Below are 27087 nucleotides of genomic sequence, written 5' to 3' on the forward strand. Positions count from 1 at the left end.
CCCATCTGAATTACTATACACTTCCCTGCTAACTGGCGCAAACACACCTGCCTGCCAAACGCCGGCCTGTGCGCACTTTCTGCAGCCGCTGAGCCACAGCCCAGGAACCCAAAGCTGTTCCCACGTGAAACAGCCAAACAAGGTCCCTCAGCCAAAGGTCCACTACAGTCAGGGCTCTGGTATAAAAGGCGAATGAGAAGGCAGCGCCCCCCTCCTGCTCCCACCCCCTTCACTCCCTAGTATCCAATCGCTGGTCTCCTTCGCGTAGCGGGCGCCCGGGATTGGCTGGGCACGGAGCCCGGCGCGGGACCAGGGCGCACGGGCGGAGCGTGGAGCCCTGTCCATCACGGGCGGCCGTGGGGCCTCTCCTCCTCGCTGCGCGCCCGGCGAGGCTGGGGGGCGGGGCCCGGGAGCTGCTGCGCCTGCGTCGTGGGCGTTCTCGGGGAGCAGCTGCCGTCGCCGCCGACGCCACTGCCGCGTTCGGGTGTCGAATGTGGAATCCCTGCGCCTCGCTAACAATGAAGCAGAGTTCGAACGTGCCCGCCTTCCTCAGCAAGCTGTGGACGCTCGTGGAGGAGACCCACACCAACGAGTTCATCACCTGGAGCCAGGTGCGGGCCCGGGGGGGGGGGGGGCCCGCGGCCTCCGCACCCCCTGGCCAACCGCCTCCCCCCTCGCGCTCTCCCGCGGGGTTGTCCCTCGCGGCCTGCGGCTCGACGCCCCGCGCGAGGCCTCCCGTGGGGGGGCGGGGCGGGGCGGCGCGGGCCTCGGCGCCCGGCCTCGCGGGGGACCCCGGGTGTGACCGTTCGCGCGGGGAGTCGCGGGGCGCCGCGGGGGTCCGGGTCGGCGCCGCGCGCCCAGGCCGCGGTGGGGGAGGGGCGGCCCGCGCGGGGCCCGGCGGCCTGGGAGGCCTCCTAACGGTCCTGCGGGGCCGGCGTTCGGAACCTGCCCGCGGCGGGGGAGCCGAGGGCGAGGGAGCCGCGTTACTGCTCACTCGTCCGCGGTCCGCCCGCCCCGGCCCGCGCGGCAGTGGACCAGGCGGCCCCGGCCTCGGCCCCGGGCCGGCATCGTCCACGCCGGGGCTTCTCGGAGGAATGGACCCGAGGGCCCCGCGCTCCTCGCTGACCACGCACGCGCCCCGATGTGCATCTGTTCGAGGGGAACAGTCGGGGTGGGGGGGGAAGGCGGATGTTCAGATGCAGGTGACTGCTCATCGAGAGGTTTTCTAAACATCATGTAGAGAACAGCACGCTGTTGGGAGGTCCTGAGCCATGTGTATTAACGGGTTTTTGTGGTTATTTAATCAACGTGCTCAGGGGCGTTCAGTCACTTAGGAGCGGAAAGGACTCACTAGATGCCACTGAGTCGCTCCCGAGCGATAGGGGCGATGCCTTGGCTGATGGTTGGGTCCCAGCGCTGTCAGAGGCACGAAGGGCCTCAGCTCCTTGTCTGGCCCGCGCGTCCACGCCGGGGACATGGATGGGTGGCCTTCCGCTCGCAAACACCACGATTCGGAGCAGAACGGCTTTCCCGGGGGCGTTCCGTTCCCTCTCGGGCTGTTGGAACCGTCGATGTGGATGGTCCCTTGGGGGGAGGGGGGGGCGGGGGTGGCGGGGGGGGGGAGTGGAAACTACCCGCGTGGGCCTGGCACCTGCTAGCAGCTAGGCGATGAGTAAATGTTACCTCCCCTCTCGCCCTTGCTGTTCGGTGCCTCTCCGGTAATTCTCAGTTTTATTCTTGACTCTTGTCTTCACAGGGAGCAGCTAGCTATGTGGAGTGCTTGACGCTTTGACTGCTGTAACACCATCTCCTGCCTTACATTTCTGTCATTTGCTCATTTTTTTTTTTTATCTTCCTTCTAGGACTTAGTTCTCTTGAAGGTCGGTATCATCAGCCTGATGGTATTAAACATGGGATGGATTCTGTACAGTTGTACAAAGAAAGGTGAAAATAGGGAAGCCAGCTGCCTGCATACACTTAAAAATAAACAGATGTCTCATGCTGTCCTCAGTCGGAAGGATTAAAAGCTGACAAGGATGGATGGGCACAGGCGGCTGGACTCAGCCTTGCATTCATGTTGGAGGTTGGACGGAGACTCTCCCCCATCCATCCAAGCTGACTTTGTCATACCTTTTTGGCCTGCATGTGCCTTCTTATTTTATTGCCTAGAAAGGGTACATAAATATATTGGTAATTGGTTTTAATTAAAGGGCATTATGTTGGTGGCAAGTCTAATAAATTCTCATCAGCCAAAGTATTTTGATATTTTATGAGCAGTATCAAATGTGGAGTCTCATACTAATCCACAAATGCATCATTTTATGAATTCTAAGCCAAATACATAACTTAAAATAATTCTTATTTATCCCATTATTAAGTCTAAGCTTAAATACACATTTTCTAATACAGGATGGAACATTTAAAATATAAATTCAGTGAGGGCAGGGACAGTATCTATGCCAGGGACACAGTAGGTACTTAATAAATGTTTGCTGAATCAGTGAAATTCTTGAAATATATAATGAGTGCTAAGAACAATAAAGATAGAACTATACCTGAGAAGAATCTTAGAAATCATCAAGTTTAGCCTTATCATTATGTAGATGAGGACTTGAGGCTTAGACAGGTTAGTTATTCATAATTACAAAGCTAGCCATTATTTGATGTGGGAATCTGACATAGATTTCTGACCTTCAAGGTCAGTGTTTCAGCAACATCACTACACTGAATATAGATTAGCACAGTATTTAGTTACCCAAGTGTTACCCTTTCACAAGTCAGTGGACAATTCTGGATTAATGTTGTCTAGGGCTAAGGGGTAGTTAGTGGCTTAGGGAGCTGTCTCACTCTGCCACAGATTTTTCCAAAAGCAGTGACAGTGAAAGGTAGAACTTTAATTAAACAATGATGTTAGATGGAAAAAAACAAGTTACTCTCATCTTTTAGAAGTTGCTATTTTAAAAAAGTTGTTTCTGGTTTCCCTCAAACTTGTTTGGCTGAACTTTTGTTGAGGTAATTTAGCATTTATACTATTACAGTGAAAATCATATTAAGACCTTTAGAAGCAGCAGATGTTTTCAAAAGGTAATTTTAATGCAGTTTTTTTTTCTTTTTCCACTAGTGGAAAATAATTTACTCCTCTAATTTGAGTATAAGGCAAGGGAAGAAAACTCTTTCAAACTATAGTTTGAAAAGCTTGGCTTAATATTCCTAAAGACTTATCTAACTTCGCTATTAGATCCAGAGTGTCTTTAAAACACATTGTATATGTTTTATTTTTCCCACTTTCTCCCCATGGATGTTTCTTTTTACTTTCTTTATTTTGTTCTTTCAGTTACAGGAACTTTTATGTAGCTATTTTGGCCTTGGTTTGTAGGAAGTCTGTTGCTGAATCGGGACAGATAGTAATATTGGACAACCTAAAGCTGTTTCAGTTGTAAAGGAGTCCTAAACAGAGGACATAGGCTTAGCTGCAAGCAACTGAGGAAACTTGATCCTCAGAGTTGAGACTGTGGAAGTTGAATGGAAGTTCTTGCCATTGATTATGGGAAACGCCTTTACTGCTATTGATATTTGTTTATGTTGAAGTGAAGCAGTATAAAAAAGGAGAAAACTGGAAAGTTGTTTTGCCAGTGTTATTACCTTTGTCTCTGTTCTTCAGATTGCTTGAGAAGACCAAGAAGTGATTTCCTCTGACCTTATAGCCATGTGTCCCTTTGGCATTCTGTACTTCCCTATCCTTCTCAAATCAGCAGTGACAAATCAGGAAATAGGAAGGAAAGAGTGCGAAAACAGAATTTGTCCAGTATTCTCTAGCTGTCTGGGTTGAGTTTGTTCTGTAGGCCCTTAAACCTCCCAATGTTTTGGTATCATTTTGAACTTCCCAGCAACAATTGGGTTATTACAGTATTCCATACTGAAAACAACAAAGGCCACAAAAGTGGCAGAAAGCCATCCTAGATGGGCCTACAGAAAAGTTGAAAGATTCATTGAGAAGTGTTTTTGTTTGTTTGTTTGTTTTTAGTTTGTATATGCAGAGGAGAATGAGCTCAAGACTCAGAAGGAATAGTTGTTGAACGTTAAGTTGTATACTGATTGTTTTTAAAAGAACATTGCAAGTTTCTATTCTGAAAAATGTTTTAAAATAAGGGGGCTGAAGTATTTAGATTATCAGAAAGAATTTTTAGATGTCTTTAACTAAGAGGACCAATTTGAGCAGTAACAACTATTACTATTCTTCAGAAGTTTGTCAACATTTATGGATGAGGCCTAAAGAAAAGCTACCCATTTCTCCCACTGCATTCAGTAATGGCTTTCTTCCCCTTGTAAAGTGTGTAAGGTGAGTCCTGGGTTGTATTGCTTGAGCCTCACAGGTCTGAACAGCAGTAAGGTGGAATGTTTGCACTCAGAGAGGTTATTTACTAATTTTAGAGTGGAGACTGCAGGAATACCATAAGTGGAGACAAAGAATGACATGAGTGAATGAGGTTTGTGTGTGTGAGAGAGCAAAAATAACCAAGAGGCATTCATCTCTGCATTTGATATAATCCAAGAGTTGAAATTCTAAAAATAAAATTTGCTCTACTGTGACCACAACTTTATTTATTCAGTTACTCACAAATATTTATTGTGAATCTCTTATAGCCAGAGAGTGTGCTAATACTAGAAATTTATTCAGTGTTGAACAGAATGTCTACCTTCATAGAGCTTACATTCTAGCGAAGGGCACTGGTAATTAACAAGTAAGCAAACACAAATAATATAATATAGTTAGTGTAAGTACCATAAAGAAAATAAAGCAGGTTCAAAAGAGAGTGTATCAATTTAGGGTCCAGTTAGGAGACAGAAGTCAATGCAGTTTTTTAACATGAAAAGTTTAATAGAATTGCTAACTATATTAGGTGAATTGGAGTAAAGGAAACTCTAAAATATAGGAGTAACAGTTATAAGAAGCAGCCACCATTGCTAGGGCTAACAGAGTGCCAAAGTAAGAGTCCTCTCCCCAAGTCTAAGATCCTGGCCTTGTTAGAGAGAGTTCTGACCATTTCTCACTGAATGGCAAAGAAGTTACTGGTGCCACACTGGTGGAACTTACTGGAAATTCATCCTTCAGAACTTGCCGGGAAATATAACTTCTAGGGTAGAGGTTGGCAAACTATGGCCATGAGACAGCTATCTGTTTTGCAAATAAAGTTTATTTGGATTTAGCCATGCTTAGTTTATTACATAGTGTCTATATAGTTGCTTTCTTGCTACAGGGGTAGAGTTATGACCCTATGATCTACAAGTTTAAAATATTTACTATCTAACCCTTCAAGAAAATGTTTATCAGCCTTTGGTCTAGAGCAGTGGTTCTCAACCTTCCTAATGCCATGACCCTTTAATACAGTTCCTCATGTTGTGGTGACCCCAACCATAAAATTATTTTCGTTGCTACTTCATAACTGTAATTTTGCTACTGTTATGAATTGTAATGTAAATATATGATATGCAGGATGTATTTTCATTGTTACAAATTGAACATAATTAAAGCATAGTGATTAATCACAAAAACAATATGTAATTATATATGTGTTTTCCGATGGTCTTAGGCGACCCCTGTGAAAGGGTCATTCCACCCCCAAAGGGGTCGCGACCCACAGGTTGAGAACCACTGGTCTAGAGTATCCTAGAAAGCTGTTCATGGGAAGATGTCATATTAGAGATACTCGAATTTGAAATGTTCCAAGGAAGAGGGAGAGTCAAGGGAAGCTGCTGCCCTGAAGGAGCCTGAAGGACAGGGCATCAGGAAGAAGAATCCTTTCCTCTTTTAATATCTCTCTGGTATCTTCCATTGACAAAGCTTAATCCCATGCCAGCTAGAAAAAGAAAGATACTTATGGGACCCAGTTCCATGTTTGCAGAGCAGACAATGAAGAATTAATTTGGAGCAATAAATTGATAACTAGCATGTAAATGACAGATTTGTGGGTATTTTAGGTAGAGTAATAAGGAAAGCTTCTCTGAACAGTTGGCTTTTGAGCCAAGACTTGAATGATTAGGAAGGATGGACCAAAGGGGAATGGCACATGTAAAGGCCTTGAACATGGCATTTTCATGTGATTGGAAAAGGCCCAGGTGATTAGAGTATCTTTAGAGAATGTGGGGTCAGAAAGGGAAGTGGGAGCAGATGGTATAAGGCCTTATGGGTGTGGTGAGAAGATTGGAATGAGGGAACTAATTAGAAGATTATCACAGTTTTCCATTACGGTGTTGAATATAGTGTGGCTGAGACTAGGGTAGTAGCAGTGAAAGTGGTGAGTAGATTTGATAACTACTTTGAAGGCAAATCTGCATAACTTATTGATAAATTGGCTGGAATTAGAGGAGGGACAGAATAATTAGATTTGGCCTGAACAACAAGATGAATAATGGTACCATTTGCTGAGATGTGGGAAGATTTGGAGAAATGCAGGTGGGGCCATATTAACTTTGAGATTACAGATGGATCACTAGTAATATTTGAAAATTATTTTATTTTGCTTACGTTTTCATATTCATGTGGCCACACCTAATTTTTTAAAAAAATTATCACCCTGGGATATGTTTTCATTGTTTTTTAGAGAGAGAGGGAGGGGAGGATGGAGAGAGAGAGAAACATCCATCAGTTGCCTGCCTTATACACCTGGACCAGGGATCGTACCTGCAACCTAGGTATGTGCCCTGACGGAGTCTAACCCTCTACCTTTTGGTGTACAGGATGATACTCCAACCAACTGAGCCACCCAGCCAGGGCTGGCCACATCTAATTTTAAAGGAGATGGGGAAGTGCAGTGTTAGGAAGGACAAATATTTCTGAAGAACCTGAATAATGACTTCTGCACTCCAAGACATTTCACGTGGAAATGTTGAATAGGATGTTTGGATGTAAGACTGGTATTCAGGGTGGAGTTTGGAGATTTGAGGTCTTAATTTATAATTCCCCGATTACTAATAAGTTCAAACACTTCTTCATATTTATTAACAATTTATGTTTCCTATCCTATGAAATATTTGATCATTTTTCTATTGGGTGGTTTATCTGTTACTATTTGTAGGAGTTCCTTGTATATTCTGTATATTTATTTTTTGAATATATGTGCTGCCTATATCTTTTCTCAGTTTGTGGCTTATCTTTTTACATTCTTTTGATGAGCAGAAGTTCTTAATTTTTAGTATTGCTTAATATATAGTCTATTTTGAAGTTTATGCTTTTTTTTCTTCAGGATATGTTCTATTACCTCCTCCAAAGAAAGAAAAATACGTTTCCATCTCCTTTTCTTCTGAAAGTTTTAAAGGTTTACATTTCATATCTTAATCACTTGGAATTGATTTTTGTGTCCTATAAAGGATCCAGTTCATTATTTTTAATATAAATATTTTGTTGTCCTAGCCCCTTTATTGAATAGTTTCTTCTTTCCCCAGTGATATGTATTGCTACCTCTGTCTTATAGCAAAATTATATATTGTGGTTTTGTTTCTAGGTTATCTATTCTGTTCCATCAGACAATGACATATCACATCCCTTATCACATGTCTTAATTACCATAGCTTTATAAAAAGTCTTGCTTTTGGGAGGGTAACTTATTCCTCAGGAGTGCCTTGTTTGTCTTTGATCTTCATATATGTTTTAAAATCAAGTTCTATTTTTAAAAGTAAACCTATTGGGGTTTTTATTGTAATTGCATTGAAACTATAAATCAGATTAGGAAAAATAGATATTCCCATGAACAAGGCACATTTCTAAATTCATCTTATTATTTAATAAAGTTTCATAATTTTTTTGCAATTAGGTCTTGCACATCTTTGTTAGATTTCTTTCTAGGTATCCTTTAGTTAAAAATATATTTCTAAGTGTTGCTGGTAATTAGAAATATAAGTACCATTTTTATATTGATAATACACCAGTGAGCTAATCATTTTACTGTCTTGGGTTCTTTTAAGTGAACATCCATAACATTTGTAAATGACAGTTTTGTTCTTTCTTTTAGAACCGTATACCTGCAATTTGTTTTCTTTTGCAGTGGTTAAAACCTCAGTAAGCGTGTCAACTAGAAGCAGTGATCATAGGATCCCTTTTTCTTATTTTTTAAAGGGAATATTTTTAAAGGGAACATTTTAAATATTTCTTGTTATTAAGTACTAGCTATTACAATTGAGAGTTTTTAATTTTTGTTGTTGTTGTTGATGTCAAACTTAATTGGGTAACTTTAAGGGGAGAGAGGCATGCCAGGATTGGGGATACAGGAAAAAGTTGACTTTGAGAGAGTAGGAAGAGAGGTTTGAAATAGACAGTAGGGTGAGAATATAATGAGTTAAAGAGCATTATGTAAAAATGTTGACAATAGAAAATCCAAGTGTGAAATTTGAGATGATCAGGGGCAGAGGCGTAGATGTGATAATCATCACACATAATAAAGTCTGTAATTAGATACACTGGTGTGATGAGACTGCCAAGGGAAGAGTGTAATAGATGAATTGGTCAAGGATAGAAACCAAAAAACACACTACATCTTGGTAGATGGAAGGCAGTTGAAAGGAAATGTAAGAAATAAAAGTCAATAATGTGTAGAGTTTCAAAGCCAAAAATAGAGAGGAAGAGATTGTCAGTAATGCCAAATGAAATGACTCAGAGAGGTGTAGGAAGATCAGGACTGAAAAGAGGGCATTGAATTTGTCATTTGACATTTTAGAAAAAATGGTTTTAGTGGAGTGAGAAACAGAAACCAATTTTTAGTGAAAGTTAGTAGATGGTCCTGAATTGCAGAAAGAGACTTCAAAGTATTCGTTTGTTAAATTTTGCAATGAAGGAAAAGACAAATGGGGTGGGTAGATTGAGAAGGAATTAAAGTAAAGGGAAAGTCCTTTGAAAATGGGGGGAAATGTATGAATTTATAATTTATTACCTGATAACCAACTCTAGTTATCAAACTTTTTAAATTTTGCCAATCTAATAAGTGAAAATTATTTGTTTTGCTATATATTCAATTATAAATGAAACAGTCTCCCTAAAATTCACATTGGATTTTTCATTTGTTAGAAATTTTTAATCAGTGCAGTTAATTTTTCATCATAAATTTAAAAAATATTTTATGTTAATAGTCTTTCAACTTTATTTAATCTATTTTAATAATTTTATTATCAGTTAAGTTTAGACACAGTAATAGAAATCCAAACAAGAGTAGTGTTGCCAAAACCGGTTTGGCTCAGTGGATAGGGCGTCGGCCTGCGGACTGAAGGGTCCCAGGTTCGATTCCGGTCAAGGGCATGTACCTGGGTTGCGGGCACATCCCCAGTAGGGGATGTGCAGGAGGCAGCTGATGGATGTTTCTCTCTCATCGATGTTTCTAACTCTCTATCCCTCTCCCTTCCTCTCTATAAAAAATCAATAAAATATATATAAAAAAAAAGAGTAGTGTAACAAAAGGTGTATTTTTCTCTTACATCTGAAGATGCCCAGTCACCCTCTGTTTTTTTCAGCTGTACTTTGTTCCTCTACTTCAGGGGTTTGCTGGAGTACAAGTTTCAAGCAGGGATATGGGATATAGGGTTTAGATAGTTTGAATCTCTCCCCTTTTAGAAGCTTTTCTGAAAGCCTCACTGAATATATTCTACTTTTATTTTGTCAGGTATGTTATTTGGCCACCTCTTATTGTAAGGGGACTGAGAAATGTAGTTTCAGCATCAAACAAAATTGTATTTCAGTTAGTAAGAAAACAGAGGATCATCCATGTTGTTGCATATGACAGGATCTCTTTCTTTTTTTAAAGGTATATAGTGTGACATTGTGGAACATTTTTTATATATATCACATACATTTATATACTTAAATACTTACTAGAGGCCCGATGCATGACATTCATGCAAGAGTAGGCCTTCTTTCCCCTGGCTGCCAGCACCAGCTTCCCTCTGGCACCCGGGACCTGGACTTCCTTCCGACTACCTGCAGGCACCTGGGACTTGGGCTTCTCTTGCAGCCCCAGCTTCATCGGGAAGGTGGTCTGGAAGGATGTCCGGTCTAATTAGCATATTACGCTTGTATTACTATAGATATATATATCACAACTTTTTAATTCATTTTTCCAGTGGATGGACACTTAGGATGCTTCTGTATCTTGGCTACTGTGAATAGTGTTGCAGTGAACATGGGAGCACTGATATCTCTTTGAGATACTGATTCCATTTCCTTTGTGTATATACTCCAGAGGGGTTGCTGGATCATATGGTAGTTCTATTTTTATTATTATTTTTTTAGGAAATTTCATATTGTTTCCCATAATGGCTATACCAGTGTACACCCCCACCAACAGTATACAAGAGTTCACTTTCCCCCACATTCTTGCCAGCCCATTGTCTTTTGTTTTTTTATAATTAGCCATCCTCACAGGTATGAGGTGATACCACATTGATTTTGATTCGATGTTCCTGATGTTTAGTGATGTTCAACACCTTTTTATATACCTGTTAGCTAATTGTATGTCATTTTGGGAAATATGTCTATTCATATCCTTTGCCCATTTTTTAATTGTGTTGGTGGTGGTTTGTTGTTCATGTTTTTTGTTTGTTTTTCACTGTTGACCTGTATGCTCTCCTTATATATTTTGGATTTTAATCTCTTAATCAGATAAATTATTGCAAATATCTTCTCTTATTTTGTTAGGTTATTTCATTTTGTTGATTCCTTTGGTATGCAGAGGCTTTTCAGTTTGATGTAGATGATATGTTCATTAGCTTGACTAGTAGTTATTTCACTGTGTATGTATATATATCAAATCATTGTATTCTATACCTTAACTACATACAATTTTAGTTTTGAAAGATACAAAAATAAATGTAAAAAGTAAAGGAATTTGGAAATAAGGTAGGCAAGTAGCAGTCTCCATGAATAAAATTACTACTTTTTACCTGTATTGCTTCTGGGTTTATCATGTATGTAATGCATCCAAAAACTTGGTTGTAAAAAGTGAGGTTGCAGACAGTTTTTGTTTTTTTCCTTCCACATGGAGAGTTTATTAATCCTTTCCCCTGTTGATTTTATCCCCTGCTTTGAATGCTACCTTACTTATCTTTTAAATTCTCACACAGATTTGCTTCTTCTGTCTTCTTTAGTCTCTCCTTTCTTTAGTACCAAACTAAAGAAATACCATGGTTTTGTAAACACCATGATTCTACCATCTGTATGGGATAGGATTAACACCTCTCTCTCAATTGTTTTTAGTATTTTCTTACCTGTTGTTAAATAATTATTTTTGCAAATGAACTTCAGTACTTAATATTCCCTTGTGTTAGCTGCTCTTCACCTTGCCTCCAAAAATCGTGTTGTTTTTTTTCAACTGAGAGAAAATTTAATGTATTGGTTAATTTAGGCAGAATTAACCATTTTACAACCGTGTATTCATCCCTCAGTAGTTTAATATTTTCTGAAAGGTCTTGTATATTTTTAAATTTTATTTTTAGATACTTTTCTATTGTTGGAATCTTTTCCATTTATGTTTTAATTGTGGTTGTGATAAAATATACATAACATAAATTAACCATTTTAATTATTTTTTTAATTCTTATCCAAGGATATGTTTTTATTGATTTTTGAGGGGGATAGAGCGACAGAGAGAGAGACAGACAGATATCCATGTGAGAGAGACATCAATTGGTTGCCAGTTGTTTCCCATACACACCCCATTCAGAGATCACACCCATAACCTAGGTATACATACCTTGACCGGGAATTGAACCTGTAACCTTTTGGTATATGGGACCATGCTCCAACCAACCGAGCCACCCAGCCAAGGCTTATCATTTTAACCATTTTTAGGTATATAGTTCAGTGCCATTAAGTACATTCATATTGTTATGCAGCCATCACTACCATCCATGTCCAGAATGTTTTTCATCTTCCCAAACTAAAACTTGGTACTCAGTAGACAGTAACTTTCAATTCCCTCCTTCCTCCTAGCTTACTAACAACTGTATCTATTAATTTGACTATTCTAAATACCTCATATAAGTGGAATCATACAGTATTTGTCCCTTTGTGGCTAGTTTGTTATACTTAGCATAATGTCTTCAAGATTTTTCTATGTTGTGGCATGTCTCAGTTCCCTTCCTCTTTAAGGCTAAATAATATTCTATTATATATACATAGATATAGCTATATAGATATAGATATATAGATATATATACATACCATATTTTCTTTATCCATTTACCTGCCAATGGACATTTGGATTGCTTCCACTTTTTGTCTACTGTAAATAATGCTGCTATGAACATGGGTGTACAAATATCCTTTTGAGTCCCTGATCTCAACTCCTTTGGGTATATATATAGAAAGGGAATTACATGGTAATTCTGTGTTTAATTTTTGAGAAACCACCCTACTGTTTTCCACAGTGACTACACTAATTTACATTTTCACCAACAATGCACATGCATTCCAATTTCTCTACATCCTTACCAATACTTATTTTCTGTGCCCTCCCTCCCATGTGTGTGTTTTAATAATGGCCATTCTAATGACTATTAAGTAGTATATTGTGGTTTTGGTTTTCATTTCCATAATGACTAGTGATGTTAGGCATCTTTTCGTGTGTTTATTGCCATTTGTATATCTTCTTTGGAAAAATATTCAAATCCTCTGCCCATTTCTAATCAGGTTGGTTGTTTTTGCCATTGTTGAGTTGTCGGGTTTCTTTTTATATTGGGGATATTAACTCCTTGTAAGATATATAATTTCCAAATATCTCTGATTCTGTGGGTTTCCTTTGCACACTCTTGATAGTGTTTTTTACACAAAAGTGTTTATTCTGAGGTAGCTTCATTAGTTTATTTTTGCTTTTGTTGACAGTGATTTGGTGTTATCCAAGAAATCACTGCCAAATCCATGTCATGAAGCCTCTCTTTATGGTTTCTCCTAAAATTTTTATAAATTTAGGTCTTTCATCCACTTGAGTTAATTTTTGTATATGATGTAAGATAAGGGTTCAGACTTTATTCTTTTGCATGTTAGTATCCAGTTTTCCCAACATCATTTGTTAAAAAGACTGTCCTTTCTTCATTAAATGGTCTTGACACCCTTATAAAAATCCTTTGACTGTATATGCGAGAATTTATTTCTGGGCTCTCTATTCTATTCTATTGGTCTGTCTGTCTTTGTGCTAGTACCATGCTGTTTTGATTATTGTATTCTAGTAAGTTTCAAGTTGTTTATTTTTTGGTATGAAAGAACACTAGTGACTTTACGTATTAATTAGTAACCAGGTACTTTACTAAACTCTCATATAGTTTTTCAGTTGGTACAAAGATACAATTATGCTTGCAAAAATGATAGTACTTTTCTCAAATTTTATCTTATTTTTGTCTAATTTTGTTGGCTTTAAAACAATATTAAATAATTATGCTATGTACATATTTTTTTATTTTTCTTGTTTCTGATTTAATGGGAATTTTTCTAATATTTTACTATAGAGCATGATGCAGGTTTTGGGTTGAGACATACTCCTGAGCTTTTGTTTTGTTTTTTTTTTTGTTTCAGAGAGGAAGGGAGAGGGAGAGAAATATAGAAACATCAATGATGAGAGAGAATCACTGATCCTGCATCCTGCACACCTCACCCCACCCCACACTGGGGATCGAGACCACAACTTGGGCATATGTCCTGACCAGGAATCGAACCGTGATCTCCTGGTTCATAGGTCTATGCTCAGCCACTGAGCCACACTGGCTGGGTCTGAGCTTTTGATGTTGGCATCAAAAGCTTAATTACAGTTTGGCACTTAATTGGAGTTTGTTTCTGTTGCCATTAACAGTTATAAATTCTTGGTCTGAAGTTATCATAAAAGGATTGCCCAGTTTGGGGGTTCTTATATACAATCTCATGACAGAGGACCTTAACTATTTGACTTTTTTATTTTTTCAGAATGGTCAAAGTTTTCTGGTTTTGGATGAACAAAGGTTTGCGAAAGAAATACTTCCCAAATACTTCAAGCACAATAACATGGCAAGCTTTGTGAGGCAACTGAATATGTGTGAGTATGGACAGCAGTTTATTTGGAGTACTGTCATCAGCCACTGATTAAACAATTTTTTCCTATTAGAATGATAAAGAGGAAATATACTGCATACAAGCACCATTAAATTTTGACTTCTCTGTTTTAGTCATCTGAATTTTGAATCTTTTTCAGATGGTTTCCGTAAAGTAGTACATATTGACTCTGGAATTGTAAAGCAGGAACGAGATGGTCCTGTTGAATTTCAGCATCCTTACTTCAAACAAGGCCAGGATGACTTGTTGGAGAACATTAAAAGGAAGGTGGGCTATTGTTAACATGATTTAATTAGGCCATTACCGTGTCATATACTTGGCTGAGACTTATATCAGTGTTGAAACTGAGAATGTATAGAAATACACTGGTGTTCTTTGTTAGGATGACTTAGACTAATAAAGTTTTAATTATTTCCCCCTATTATTTTTCCCTGGTGCTGAGTTATACTGAGTGCTCAAACACCTTAAAAGGGAAGGAAAATGTTTGCATGCTGACTGAGGATGAGGAGTCATTCATATTGGGATAGCTCACTCCTTTTAATTTAGCTTAAAAAAATGTAAGCTCCTGCTAGAAGGTAAATTCCGTGGAGGGCTTTTTATGTAGTTCACTGCTGAATTTGAATGCCCAGAATGAGTCTCTTGTATATAGTAGGCATTTAACAGTACATTTTTTAATGAATTTTTTACTGAAATAAGATATTTTACCAAATCCAGAAAATGGGGGTGGGAGGGTAGAGAGGTAAAAAAAGGCAATGGGCCATGAAAGAAAATGGCCTAACAAGCTATTACTGCATAAATTTAATTAGACATGGAATGTGATAATAAAGAGGCTTGGGGAAATTACAGGGAGTTTGACAGAAGGAAATGAAAGGGGGCCGCCCTTAAGGTGTTCCTGCTTGTGGAAACTGGAAACTTACCCACATTTAAAAAAAATAGACTGATTATTCTTTATCCTCTCTCTGAGCTATGAAGTGTATTCTCTCCCTAGAATCTTATCCTGGTCTTTTTGGAACTGGATTAATTTCCTGAACACGCTATAAGAACCTTTTTAATAGGGAAGCTTTGAATTACAGTCATGGCATTTGTTTGACATCCTAAATTTGCTTTTTGAAAGGTTTCATCTTCAAAACCAGAAGAAAATAAAATTCGTCAGGAAGATTTAACAAAAATTATAAGTAGTGCTCAGAAGGTTCAAATAAAACAAGAGACTATTGAGTCCAGGCTTTCTGAGTTAAAAAGGTAAAGTATTATTTTCAAATATAATTCTATTATGGGGTTGGTGTGTTTGTTGTGTGTTGGGAATTGGAGGTTAGTGCTTTAAGTACTTTTTAGATCATGTTGTTGAAGCCAAGGTCAAAGATCATTTTTCTGTAAGTATTGGTTCCCTTTATTTTTAATGTGTAGCCATAGACTTTGCCCCAGTATTGTATCTTCATGATGGTGGTCGAAAGAATAAAAAACCTGAGCATTCGAAACAATATTATGCACATGCCGATTTGGTGAAAGAGTAGATCTTTAAATTAGTGTAGGAAATACGATTCTACATAGGTTAGCTTTTTTTCTTTTCTTTTTTAAAAATATATCTTTATTAATTTTAGAGAGGAAGGGAGAGAGAGAGAAACGTTGATGTAAAAGAGGAACATCAGTTGGTTGCCTCCCGCATGCACCCCAACTAGGGACTGAACCTGCAACCTGGGCATGTGCCCTGACCAGGAACGGAACTGGTGATCTTGCGGTGCACAGGATGGCACTCAACCAACTGAGCCACACCAGCCAGGGCTAGGTTAGCTTTTATATGATCACACACATGAGGGCACACAAAGTACTACATGTGCTGCCTATTCTTTTTAAAAACTTTTCTGTGTGATCTGTCTCTTAGGAAAAAGTAGGACATAAAAAATAGGGGGAAAAGGACGTAAGTCAGAAAAAGTATAATTTCTTTTTATAAGTATTAAAGTCTCATTTTTGATACCCCTTATTTGTAAATATAGTTCTTTTTGTAGTTTGGATTGAGGAAGATGGCTTTTGTGGAAATTAACAAAAGAATGAATATTAAACATGTAATAGGTGGATTATCTTTTATGTCTTCTCAGCATTATCATTGCTGCTAACATTTAATAGCAATGAAGTTTCAATAAATGTTGAATGAAGGAAAAGAAAGTATTATTCCTGGTCCAGTTAATTGGTTTGTTATATAGTTGAATATGCTTTTCAAAGACATATTTTTTAGTGTTTTCATACGCTTGTTTTTGAGACAGATCTTAAGATAGACAGTTTTAGAATCTGACAGACTTTAGTTCAACTTTAACCCTTAGTAAATATATCTGTGTGATCTTGGGCAAGTCTTCTCAGTTCTCTGTGTCTCAGTGTCCTAATCTATAAAATAGAGATAATAATTCCCTTCCCGATGGATTTGAGAGAAGTTTAAACGATTAGTACATATAAAATGCTTATCATAGTGCCTGGAGCATATTAAGTGCTAGGTAAATATCACTTCCCTTTAAAAATTGTTTCCTAAGCACAAGTACTGAATTCACTTGGTAGCCATAGTTGAAAGGTTAGCTTAAACAGGAAATAATGAACCAGATTGTCAGAGGAATAAATTGCCTACTACTATATGGATGGAGGCATGAGCCTTAAGTTTTTGTGAATATAGTGTCATGAGTAGAAGCTACTACCGTTATGAAGGAATGATTCTAGATTTGTGTCAAGATAATTGTCATCTATATAATTGAACCAAAGATTTTCTAGTTTCATAAAAATATATAATAAAAGCTACTTAAATTCTCTGGTATTTTTTTAATCTTTATTTTTAATTTTTAAAAATTGGTTATTCCCATGCCTTTAAATCCACCCCCCTCCCCTCCCCCCTTAGCAACCATCAGCTTGTTCCTTCTGTCTATGGTATTCTCTGGTATGCTTAATTAAATATATTGGGACCTGGCTTTTTGAGTGAATTTTTATTTTTTTGTTTTTAAATAAATGATAACATAGTGAGAATGAGTCCCTTTGGAAGGAGGTGTCAGAATTACGAGCAAAACATGCGCAACAGCAACAAGTTATTCGAAAGGTAAGCTTTTTTCCTCATGATCTTAATTGCATGTGTTTTAATAAGCACCATTTGTGAATACTCTATTGAATAGTCCGTGGTTGATTTTAGTTTCTTATATATTAGGTGCACAGCTAGAAGTAAAATTAGAAATCAAACAAATTAGGCCAAGTGTTAATATTCTTTTTAATAAAAATATTAGCTAAATATAGTAATTTCTTACTCCCAGTTAATATGTCATTAACTTTTAATAAAGAGGCTTTTGCCTGATAGCACAACTTTAGAATATTTTATTCTTAGATGCATAATTAATACACTGCAAATTTCTTACACAGTTTTTACTACAAAAAACAAAGCCTTATTATGTGGGGGGTTTTTGTTCATTTGTTTTTACTATTCTTTTTTTACTTTAAAAGGCATAGATACAGGTACAGAAGATAAACAATATTTTCAAATCAGTCAACCAAATTATGAGTTCAAAAAAATGAGTTATCAATATATGTCATTATTAGTCTTTGCAGAAAAGTAGTTAATATAATGTTGTAAAATAAATCCTATGTTTTAGCATTTGAGCTGAAAATTGCTGGAGGAACTGAGTCTCTTTGTTGCATTGTATCCTTGTGATTTAATCTATTCATACCATCTTTCATATGTTAATAAGAGGTGAAATATAAAAGTAATTAAGGTAGCTATTTTTTGCTCATGAATAAATTGGACTCTAAACAGCAGGGTTTTGGGGGAGGGGGGGTAGTGGGAACGCTTCAGCTTGTCCATGCTCAGAGGTCTTTAGCTAAAAATAGCATTATGACTGACAGGATTTGAATCTAGTGGAACAGGCTTAGAAGAGAGATGAATGGTAGTGCAACCTTTGGCCTGTGGTCAAAATAGCTTTTTTTTTTTTTTTTTAATTATGCAAGTGAAGTTTGAATGTAAAATTCAATTCTGAGTCCAAGTTACATATATTTTCAAAACTTTCCATAGTTATTTCAACATGCAGTCCTGTTAATACCAGATTTAAAATGATAATGTACCTTAACCTGTTACTTTATTTTAAAAATCTGTTCCTCATTTTTCAGAAAACAATATTTTGCTTAAATATTAACTTAAAATATTCTGTAATTTGTTGTTGTTTTTTCCCCTAATGGCAAGAATAGTTTGTAAAATATTTATATAACATTTCAATTTTTCATGAAAGCTTAAATTCTATCTGCTCAGATTTGAGTTTGAATCTATGTGTTTTGTTGGAGGTTAGGGAGTTTATATAATGCATGATGATAGGCAACCATTTTTTCCTCTATTCCTGGAATTGGTTTTTAATTCTGCAATTTACTCTTGGCCTTAGATTAATTGAAAATAGTGTATGTGAGTTACCTGTTATAGGACTTGTCAGGTGCAGAAGTCAGATGTGGTATATGTTAGATCCTCATCTTCTTCAGGTTATAAAGAAGATGAGGCATCTAACGTACTACATGTGCAATGAGATGGCAGAAGTGTAAAAAGAACTGAGATGTAGAACGAATTTCAGAAGAAATTTAGCCAGTGATTCATGTTCTTAAAAATTCAATTACTAATGTTTCTAGAATTTTCCCATGACACTTTTTTATAAATGAAAAAAAAATCATTGAAGTTGAATGATTTCAAAGATACCTTTAAGCATAAATGTATTTTCGTCAGCTCTCAGCATTTTCTTTGAGTAAGCAATTTAGTGGCTAATGTTTTCATATACTCTAATGTCTGACTCTTCAGTTTAAAAGTTTATATTTTGAAGTGATTAAGGAAAAAAAGAAAATAAGGAAAAAACCAAACCCCCATAGACAGACATCTATATGGAGATTATCAGAGGGAAAGGAGGGTTAGCTGTGGTGGTGGAAGGAAACTTGACTTGGGGTGGTGAACACACAATATAGTAGTACAGCTGATTTATTAAAGAATTGTAGCCCTGAAACCTATATAATTTTATTAACCAATGTCACCCCAATAAATTTAATAAATTATTAAAAATAAAATGAAATGTTTATATTTCTTTTCCATGAAAAAGCTCATATTGGTTTGTAAGGCAAACTATTTAGTAACTTCTTTTGGGGAGAACACATATTAAAGATATACAATAGGTTTTTTATTTGACAATTCTTTATTTTAATCATGAAATTACATTTCACAAAGCTTACAAGAAACTTTTCTGCACAGAGTCCATATTGTCCCCCAATCCCTTTTTTCTTTATTCGTAGCCTCTATACTGTTTTTCATTCTCCATGTGATACTCACTTTTTTAGCTCCTTTAGGAAGTTACAGTATAATTTCAAGGCATACCATACCATAAATGGTTCTCATTCACATTAGTACCATCTGGAGCTGGGCCGCCTCCTCAGAATTTAAGATTTTAGCAATTTTAGAGTTGGGCTAAGAATTTGCATGCAATGCTGCTGCTCCATTAAGAAATCCTGTCATAAAGTCTGAAGGAATGTGGCGTATCTTTCTTTGTTTAATAGTTTTCTTCCAAATGTAATTGCACTTAGTGCCTCAACAGTTTTTCTAGAATCAACCAATAAGCTTTCTAACTTGAACATTTTATGATCTATTTTTCTTTTGAGTAAGCAATTTAGTGGCAAAGAGTTAGCAATTTTTTTTTTACTTCTAATTATATTACCTGGTGTAAGAAAAATGTTGCCTGTCAAGCACCAGTTGTTGTTTTTGTTTGTTTGATTTTTGCATCATAATATTCTTGAAAGAATTTTAAAAGTTGGGATCTGTATTCAGGCATACTTGATAAGTATCACCAAAACAAATACTAACTGAACTGAATATTGGATATGTAAATGGATGGGTAGATGGGTGGGTTAGGCATTCCTATCCTAGGTAGTAGCAGCTTTATCTATCGCAGGTTATTCTTCTATAACAATTTTAAGATGCATCCAAATTTCAAATGTGCTAATATAGGAGAAATTATGTGACTTGGAATAGAGGACATGCAATATATGAATTAATTTTGTAAGATGTGTAATGTGGACTAAAGAACTGGGAGTCTATGATGGAAAAATTTATATTTATATTTTCCTTTTAGATTGTCCAGTTTATTGTTACATTGGTTCAGAATAACCAGCTTGTGAGTTTAAAACGTAAAAGGTAAGATTTTATGATAAAATATTTTGACCTACACATGGACAACCAAAAATTTTCGTGTTTAACCATGAATGGCCTACATTTGCTGAGTGTACGCCCATTTTCCTGGATGAACAGTCGTCCCTTGTTAAATTACACTCATGTTTCAAGAATATGTTACTTCCTCGTGCTGTCATCCTGCTCATGTTTTTTAAAGATAAGGATAGCCTAAATGATCACTTTACAAATACAGTTAATAAAGAATCTGTATTTAATTACATTAGCAACTTAATATATCTTTAGAAAACCTGAGTGAAATTTTTTTAAAAGGTTATATCTTTTAAAAAGAAAACAAATTTTTTTACTTGATCATATGTTTAATGCACTCATAAGGTCTTTAAAAGACTGTATGTCAACCATGAATTGTGGTACCTACAATTGTCAGTAACTACCATTGTTACAACTAATACATAAGAGTAATAGACAAAGGAATATTTGGAAGAAGGAAAGATTATCTTGTAAGGCTAAGATTTTAGCAAAGCTTGCTTATGCTTACAGCTTATGCAGTGGCCTTAATTAACCTACTTCCACTAATTAGTTCTTATGATACTACCTATTTATTTTTTACCATGTAAGCACTGTTCTTAAAACTAGACCACCAATTTTACACCATACACAAAAATAAACTCAAAATGGATAAAGTACTTAAACGTAAGATTTCGGGAAACCATAAAAATCTTAGAAGAAGCCATACACAGCAAAATAGCAGACATTTGTCGTAGCAGTATCTTTACCCATACAGCTCCTAGGGCAGTGGAAACTAAGGAGAAAATAAACAGATGGGACTACATCAAAATGAAAAGCTGCACAGCAAAATAAACCATCAACAAAACAACAAGAAAGCCCACTGCATGGGAGAACATATTTGCCAATGTTATTTGATAAGGGTTTAATCTCCAACATTTATAGGGAACTCATACAACTTAACAAAAGGAAGATAAACAGTCCAATCAAAAAATGGGCAAAGGACCTAAATAGACACTTTTTGAAAGAGGACATACAGAAGACCAAGATCTATATGAAGACATGCTCAAAGTCACTAATCATCTGAGAGATGCAAATCAAAACAACAATGAAGTACCATCTCACACCTGCCAGAATGGCTATCATCAACAAATCAACAAACAACAAGTACTGGAGAGGATGCGGAGAAAAAGGAACCCTCCTTCACTGCTGATGGGAATGCAACTGATGCAGCCACTGTGGAAAACAGTGGCATTCCCTTAACAAATTAAAAATGGAACTGCCATTTGACCCAGTAATACCACTTTTAGGAATATATCCCAAGAAAACAGAAACACCAATCAGAAAGGATATTAGCACCCTCATGTTCATAGCAGCACAATTTACAATAGCTAAGATTTGGAAGCAGCCTAAATGCCCATCAGCTGATGAGTGGATTAGAAAACTGTGGTACATCCACACAATGGAATACTATGCTGCTATAAAAAAGAAGGAATTCTTACCATTTGCAACAGCATGGATGGAACTGGAGAGCATTATGCTAAGCGAAATAAGCCAGTCAGAGAAAGATAAGTATCACATGGCCTCACTCATTTGTGGAATATAATGAACAACATACACTGATGAACATAAACAGATCCAGAGACAGAGAAGCATCGATCAGACTGTCAAACCTCAGAGGGAAGGCAGAGGAGGGTGGGGGTAAGGGGAAGAGATCAACCAAAGGACTTGTATGCATGCATATAGGAATAACCAATGGACATGACACTGGGGGGTGGGTGGTGAGGGCATGTGCCGGGAGTTAGGGGAGGCCGGGGGGAGGTCAATGGGGAAAAAAGGAGACATGTACTACTATTTGTAATACTTTAAATGATAAAATTAAAAAACAAAAAGCAAAAATTAAAAAAAAATTATATAGTTCAGTCAGCAATGAAACATACTGGAGAGAGTAGTTTGTTACATTTATTATAGCAAAAGTAGTAAAAATGAATGAAGAAATAAGTTTTTAGGCACACTGATCCCCCAGTTTCTATTTCTAAGATATAATCATTTTTAAGAGTTTCTTTTGTATCCTTACTAAAATTTATTTTATCCTTACTATTCATTATTACCATGAGTGTATTTGTAGTAGAAGCAGCTTAAATTCCTTGTATGTTTGCTTCATAGATATCTTTTGATTTTCAGGCCTCTACTTCTGAACACTAATGGAGCCCAAAAGAAGAATCTATTTCAGCACATAGTAAAAGAACCTGCTGATAATCACCATCATAAAGTAATTTTTTGTTAACTTTTATATTTATTGTCTCAAACTAATTTTTATTAATAGTTACATTTCATGCATTCAAAGAAGTTTATTGAGTAATAATCTAAGTGCTCATCATCCAGCTTTATTAAATCATTAGAGGCCCGGTGCACGAAATTCATGCACGGGTTCGGGGTGGTGGGGCCCCTCAGCCCAGCCTGCATCCTCTCCAATCCGGAACACTTGAGGGATGTCCAACTGCGGTTTAGGCCCGAACCCGGGGATTGGGCCTAAACCGGCAGTCGGACATCCCTCTCACAATCCTGGACCACTGGCTCCTAATCGCTCACCTGCCTGCCTACCTGGTCGCCTCTAACTGCCCCCTGCTGCCAGCCTGATCGCCTCTCACTGCCTCTGCGTGCCTACCTGATCGCCCCTAACTGTCCCCTCCCTGCCGGCCTGGTCACTCCTTACTGCCCCCCCCCCGCCAGCCTGGTCACCCACAACTGCCCCTCTCTGCCCGCCTGGTTGCCCCTAACTGCCCCCCCCCCCCCTGCTGGCCTGGTTGCCCCCAACTTTCCCCCCACTGGCCTAGTTGCCCCTCACTGCCCCCCCCCCCCCCCGCCAGCCTAATTGCCCCCAACTGCCACTCACCCCCTGCCGGCCTGGTCACCCCTAACTGCCCCCGCCCCCCGCCAGCCTGGTCGCCCCATGCAGCCTGCTGTTGGTCGTCCTTCACTAACCCCCCTGCCGGCTGGTCATAGGCAGCCATCTTGTGAGGGTTAATTTGCATACTACCTCTTTATTATATAGGATGACTTTTTTCATTGTTTGCATTAGATTATTTTAAGAGCTAAACCATTATAAATATAGCTGTCTCAGTTGCCTGTTCCCAAGTTTGTTTTTCTCCCCTGTCCAGTCTCCCGTCACCTAGAGATAATCACTGTTTTGAATTAGTATTTGTTATTTCCATAGTCATTTTACATGTGTGAATCCATGAATATTTGTTATTATTTATATATATCTAAACTTCATACAAATGATATCATTTTATACATATCATTTTGCCTTGTGGCTTTTTTCACTTGGTCTTACTTTTGAGATTTATTAAATCGAGAATTATTTCATCTCAATTACTATATATTAATTGAATATTAAGATAATGTAATTATACCTTCATCCATTGGTTAAAGTTATTTCCAACTTTTATCATAAATATACACAGACTAGACTTTTTTACTATAGCAAGTTTAAAGAATATTTTTGTGTCCTGGCCAGCATGGCTCAGTGGATTGAGCGTTGGCCCATGCACCAAGAGTCCAGTGGTTCAGTTCCCCGATGCCTGGATTGCAGGCTCTCCCCAGGGAGAGGCATGCAGGAGGCAACCAGTCAATGTTTCTGTCTTCACTCCTCCTCCTTTCCTCTCTAAAAATCAATAAAAACATATTTTTTAAAAAATATTTTTGTTTACCTTTATTTTTGTCATAGGCTCACTGGATAATTTGTCAAACTTACATCCAGTGGAAAATTAGTCCAGTCCAGGGTCCAGGCTTCTTTAGTATCTGATTATCAATGTTACTTTCAAATCTTAGAATTTTAAATACTGTTAGACATTTATCACTAAAGTTTCAAGATTTTTGTTCTCAGGAAAATCAGAGTTAACCTAACATCTGGTTCCTCTTCCCACCACTGTTTCTAATCAAGAATATCTAATACTTTGTTTTTAGGATTGAAGATTCATGTATGAGATTTTTATTTTAACTCGATTTATATATTTTTTAAAGACTTTACATCTTCTGCCTCTATACTTTCTAGTGTTAAAATTGATAGATTTTTGCTTTATAATAATGACTTCAGTTTGCTTTAAAGAATTGAATGCTTTTTTGTTAATGTATCTATGGTCTGACTGTAACTTATCTTTAAAAATAATCATTACTAAAATACCAGGCTGTTATTTAACTGGAATAGTTGAAGTTTTTTTTTCTATTTTGAAACCATTTAATGAGTAAGAAAAAATATGTATCAAACAGAGTATCTTGAGTTGAAATAGTACTCATCAGCACACTGCCCTTCTGTTTATGCTTGAAAATTTCTGGTGAAATCCTGACATTTTAGCTTTGGGGTATAGAAAAATACTTGAAAATTTGAAGCTCTTTCTTATATAAGCATTCTGAGGCATGCCATCTTCAAGGTCCTTTTAAAAAAAATAGTTAAGTAGAATGCAGAGAATATACCTTATACCTCTGCACTACTAGTACTAATTAGTGTATAAGTCCAAGAAGAGCAGTGAATATATCTGTTTTGCTTACTATTGTATTGTCAACATTTAATAACTAGTAGGTTCTCAATTAGCATCTTTAAATAATGTTTTGGAGTTAATATAATTTCATTTTTTTATGTATTTTTTTCTCCCTGATTTTTTAGGTTCCACACAGTAGGACTGAAGGTTTAAAACCAAGGGAGCGGATTTCAGATGACATCATTATTTATGATGTTACTGATGATAATGCAGATGAAGAAAATATCCCAGTTATTCCAGAAACTAATGAAGATATCATATCTGATCCCTCCAAGTAAGGAGATTGAGAAATAACATTTATGAAAATAGTTACTGCTCAGTGGAAAATAGTTACTGCCCTAACCGGTTTGGCTCAGTGGATAGAGCGTCGGCTTGCGGACTGAAGGGTCCCAGGTTCGATTCCGGTCAAGGGCATGTACCTTGGTTGCGGGCATATCCCCAGTAAAAAATCAATAAAATATTAAAAAAAAAAGTTACTTTTCTTACCAAAGAGCTAAATTCAAAAACACTTTATTCTTTGATGAACTAATATCTGACTCATGTTTGGGTTATTAAACTGAAAAATTAAGCCAAATTATTCAACCAGATATCCCTCCTCACCCCACCCCCACCCCCCAGCAAAAAGACTCAACAAAAAACTAATGAGAATTCTGATTTTTTAATTTTGTAGTTAAACAGCTTTAATTGATTCTTTGTGGTTTTATATCGTATGAACTATCAATATTTGTGAATAAGATACTCCCCCAAGAAATTTAAGCCTTCTGATATGTGGTTTGGGGAGAGAATTTCCAAGGAAAAAGAATGGATAGAATTAATTTATTGAATTGGTCTGTAATTGGTTCTTTCTCCTATTGTTGATATAGCTGTAGCCAGTACCCTGATATTGTCATTGTTGAAGATGACAATGAAGATGAATATGCACCGGTCATTCAGAGTGGAGATCAGAATGAACCAGCCAGAGAATCCCTAAGTTCAGGCAGTGATGGCACTAGTCCTCTCATGTCTAGTGCCATCCAGCTAAATGGCTCCTCCAGCCTGACTGCAGATGATCCTGTTACCATGATGGATTCCATTTTAAATGATAACATCAATCTTTTGGGAAAGTGAGTGTTCATTTAGATGTCTAAATTTATTTTCTTTCTTTGTTTACTTCATGTATTCTCTTTCTCTTTGATTGACCTTCCTTTCACATTATGAACCCATGTAGTCTACCTTTCTGTGTTTTGGTCAGGGCTAAGCTCCACAAATGCTGTTTTGAGAAGGAATTAATCATTCCAAGAGTAGTTTTGGGATTTTTTTGGCAGTTCCTCAGATTTTCTTAATAAAATATTTGTTTTGAATGTCCATAAAGTATATGTGATTGTATTTGTGTTTATATCAGGATAATGGAATAACATACCTCTATTAAGGGACTTATTTTTAGCATTAAAAAACACACAGAAATTAGTAGCAGTGACCAGTAATAAGAAGTTAAACATTTAATAATTTATAATATAGAGGAAAGAAAGAAATCAGACTGTTTTGCAAAACCTTTTTTCTGTAAACACTAAAGTTTTATGTAAAAGTGCTGTGAGTTCTTGGTTAACCAAATTTTTAGGAATCCCAAATACTGAATAGGACCTCTAAGATAATTGGTAAGGATTCCACTTTTGCTGGAAATGTTTTGCCTTGCTAGATTGCAGTGTAATTTAAACATAAAAATAGGAAAATCTAATTGATTTCTTTTTTAAAAATCTTTTTCCTTAGGGTTGAGCTGTTGGATTATCTTGACAGTATTGATTGCAGTTTAGAGGACTTCCAAGCCATGCTGTCTGGAAGACAGTTTAGCATAGACCCAGATCTCCTGGTTGATGTAGGTACTTTGAATAATCTTAGCTGTACTGGTAGTTTGTGTTTCTGTGTATGTTATTTATAAATCAGTATATCATTTTCTTGTATTCTACACTTGTTTTTGCATTTAAAAAAAATAATGGTTTTGTTTATCAGAAAGATTGAACAGATGGGTTCAAGACAATGAAGGAAGGTAATCACTACCCATCTATAAATAGCAGTTCAGTTAATCCCCCTGTAACAACATATCAGCTCTGTTCAACAGTACTATTAAGTCTTGTCTGGACTTGTTGCTGTATTATGGTTTTCTTTAGAATAAATTTTCATTGAATAGAAATTGGTGAAAGTTACTAATAGAGATATGTGGCCAGAAAACAGCATGAAGGCACTTACTAACTTTGGGAATTAACATTTTCTATTCAAATGTATTATACTTGATATATTTTTATAATGTGTGTGTCCTGTGTCCTAATGTTCTCCTGCTT

General features: G+C 37.2%; 1 protein-coding gene across 3 annotated transcripts in view; it reads left to right on the forward strand.

The window, feature by feature from the left end:
* The first annotated feature begins 454 nt into the window (after positions 1–454).
* The window catches only part of HSF2 (heat shock transcription factor 2), a 35182-nt gene continuing 8549 nt past the window's right edge, over positions 455–27087 (forward strand). For 2 of the 3 annotated variants that reach the window (XM_070417587.1, XM_070417588.1), the window contains exons 1-10: positions 455–611; positions 13934–14042; positions 14199–14326; positions 15174–15298; positions 17054–17129; positions 20170–20231; positions 22416–22503; positions 24898–25046; positions 25636–25875; positions 26519–26624. In XM_070417587.1, the coding sequence (XP_070273688.1) occupies positions 492–611; positions 13934–14042; positions 14199–14326; positions 15174–15298; positions 17054–17129; positions 20170–20231; positions 22416–22503; positions 24898–25046; positions 25636–25875; positions 26519–26624 (1203 nt within the window). In that variant the 5' untranslated portion in view covers positions 455–491. The remainder of the gene's footprint in view (positions 612–13933; positions 14043–14198; positions 14327–15173; positions 15299–17053; positions 17130–20169; positions 20232–22415; positions 22504–24897; positions 25047–25635; positions 25876–26518; positions 26625–27087) is intronic. The other variant, XR_011471805.1, reaches the window with a different exon arrangement.

Source organism: Myotis yumanensis, unplaced genomic scaffold, assembly GCF_028538775.1.
Source record: "Myotis yumanensis isolate MYYU_CA2020_CCGP unplaced genomic scaffold, mMyoYum1.0.hap1 SCAF_6, whole genome shotgun sequence".
Classification (NCBI taxonomy): Eukaryota; Metazoa; Chordata; class Mammalia; order Chiroptera; family Vespertilionidae; genus Myotis; species Myotis yumanensis.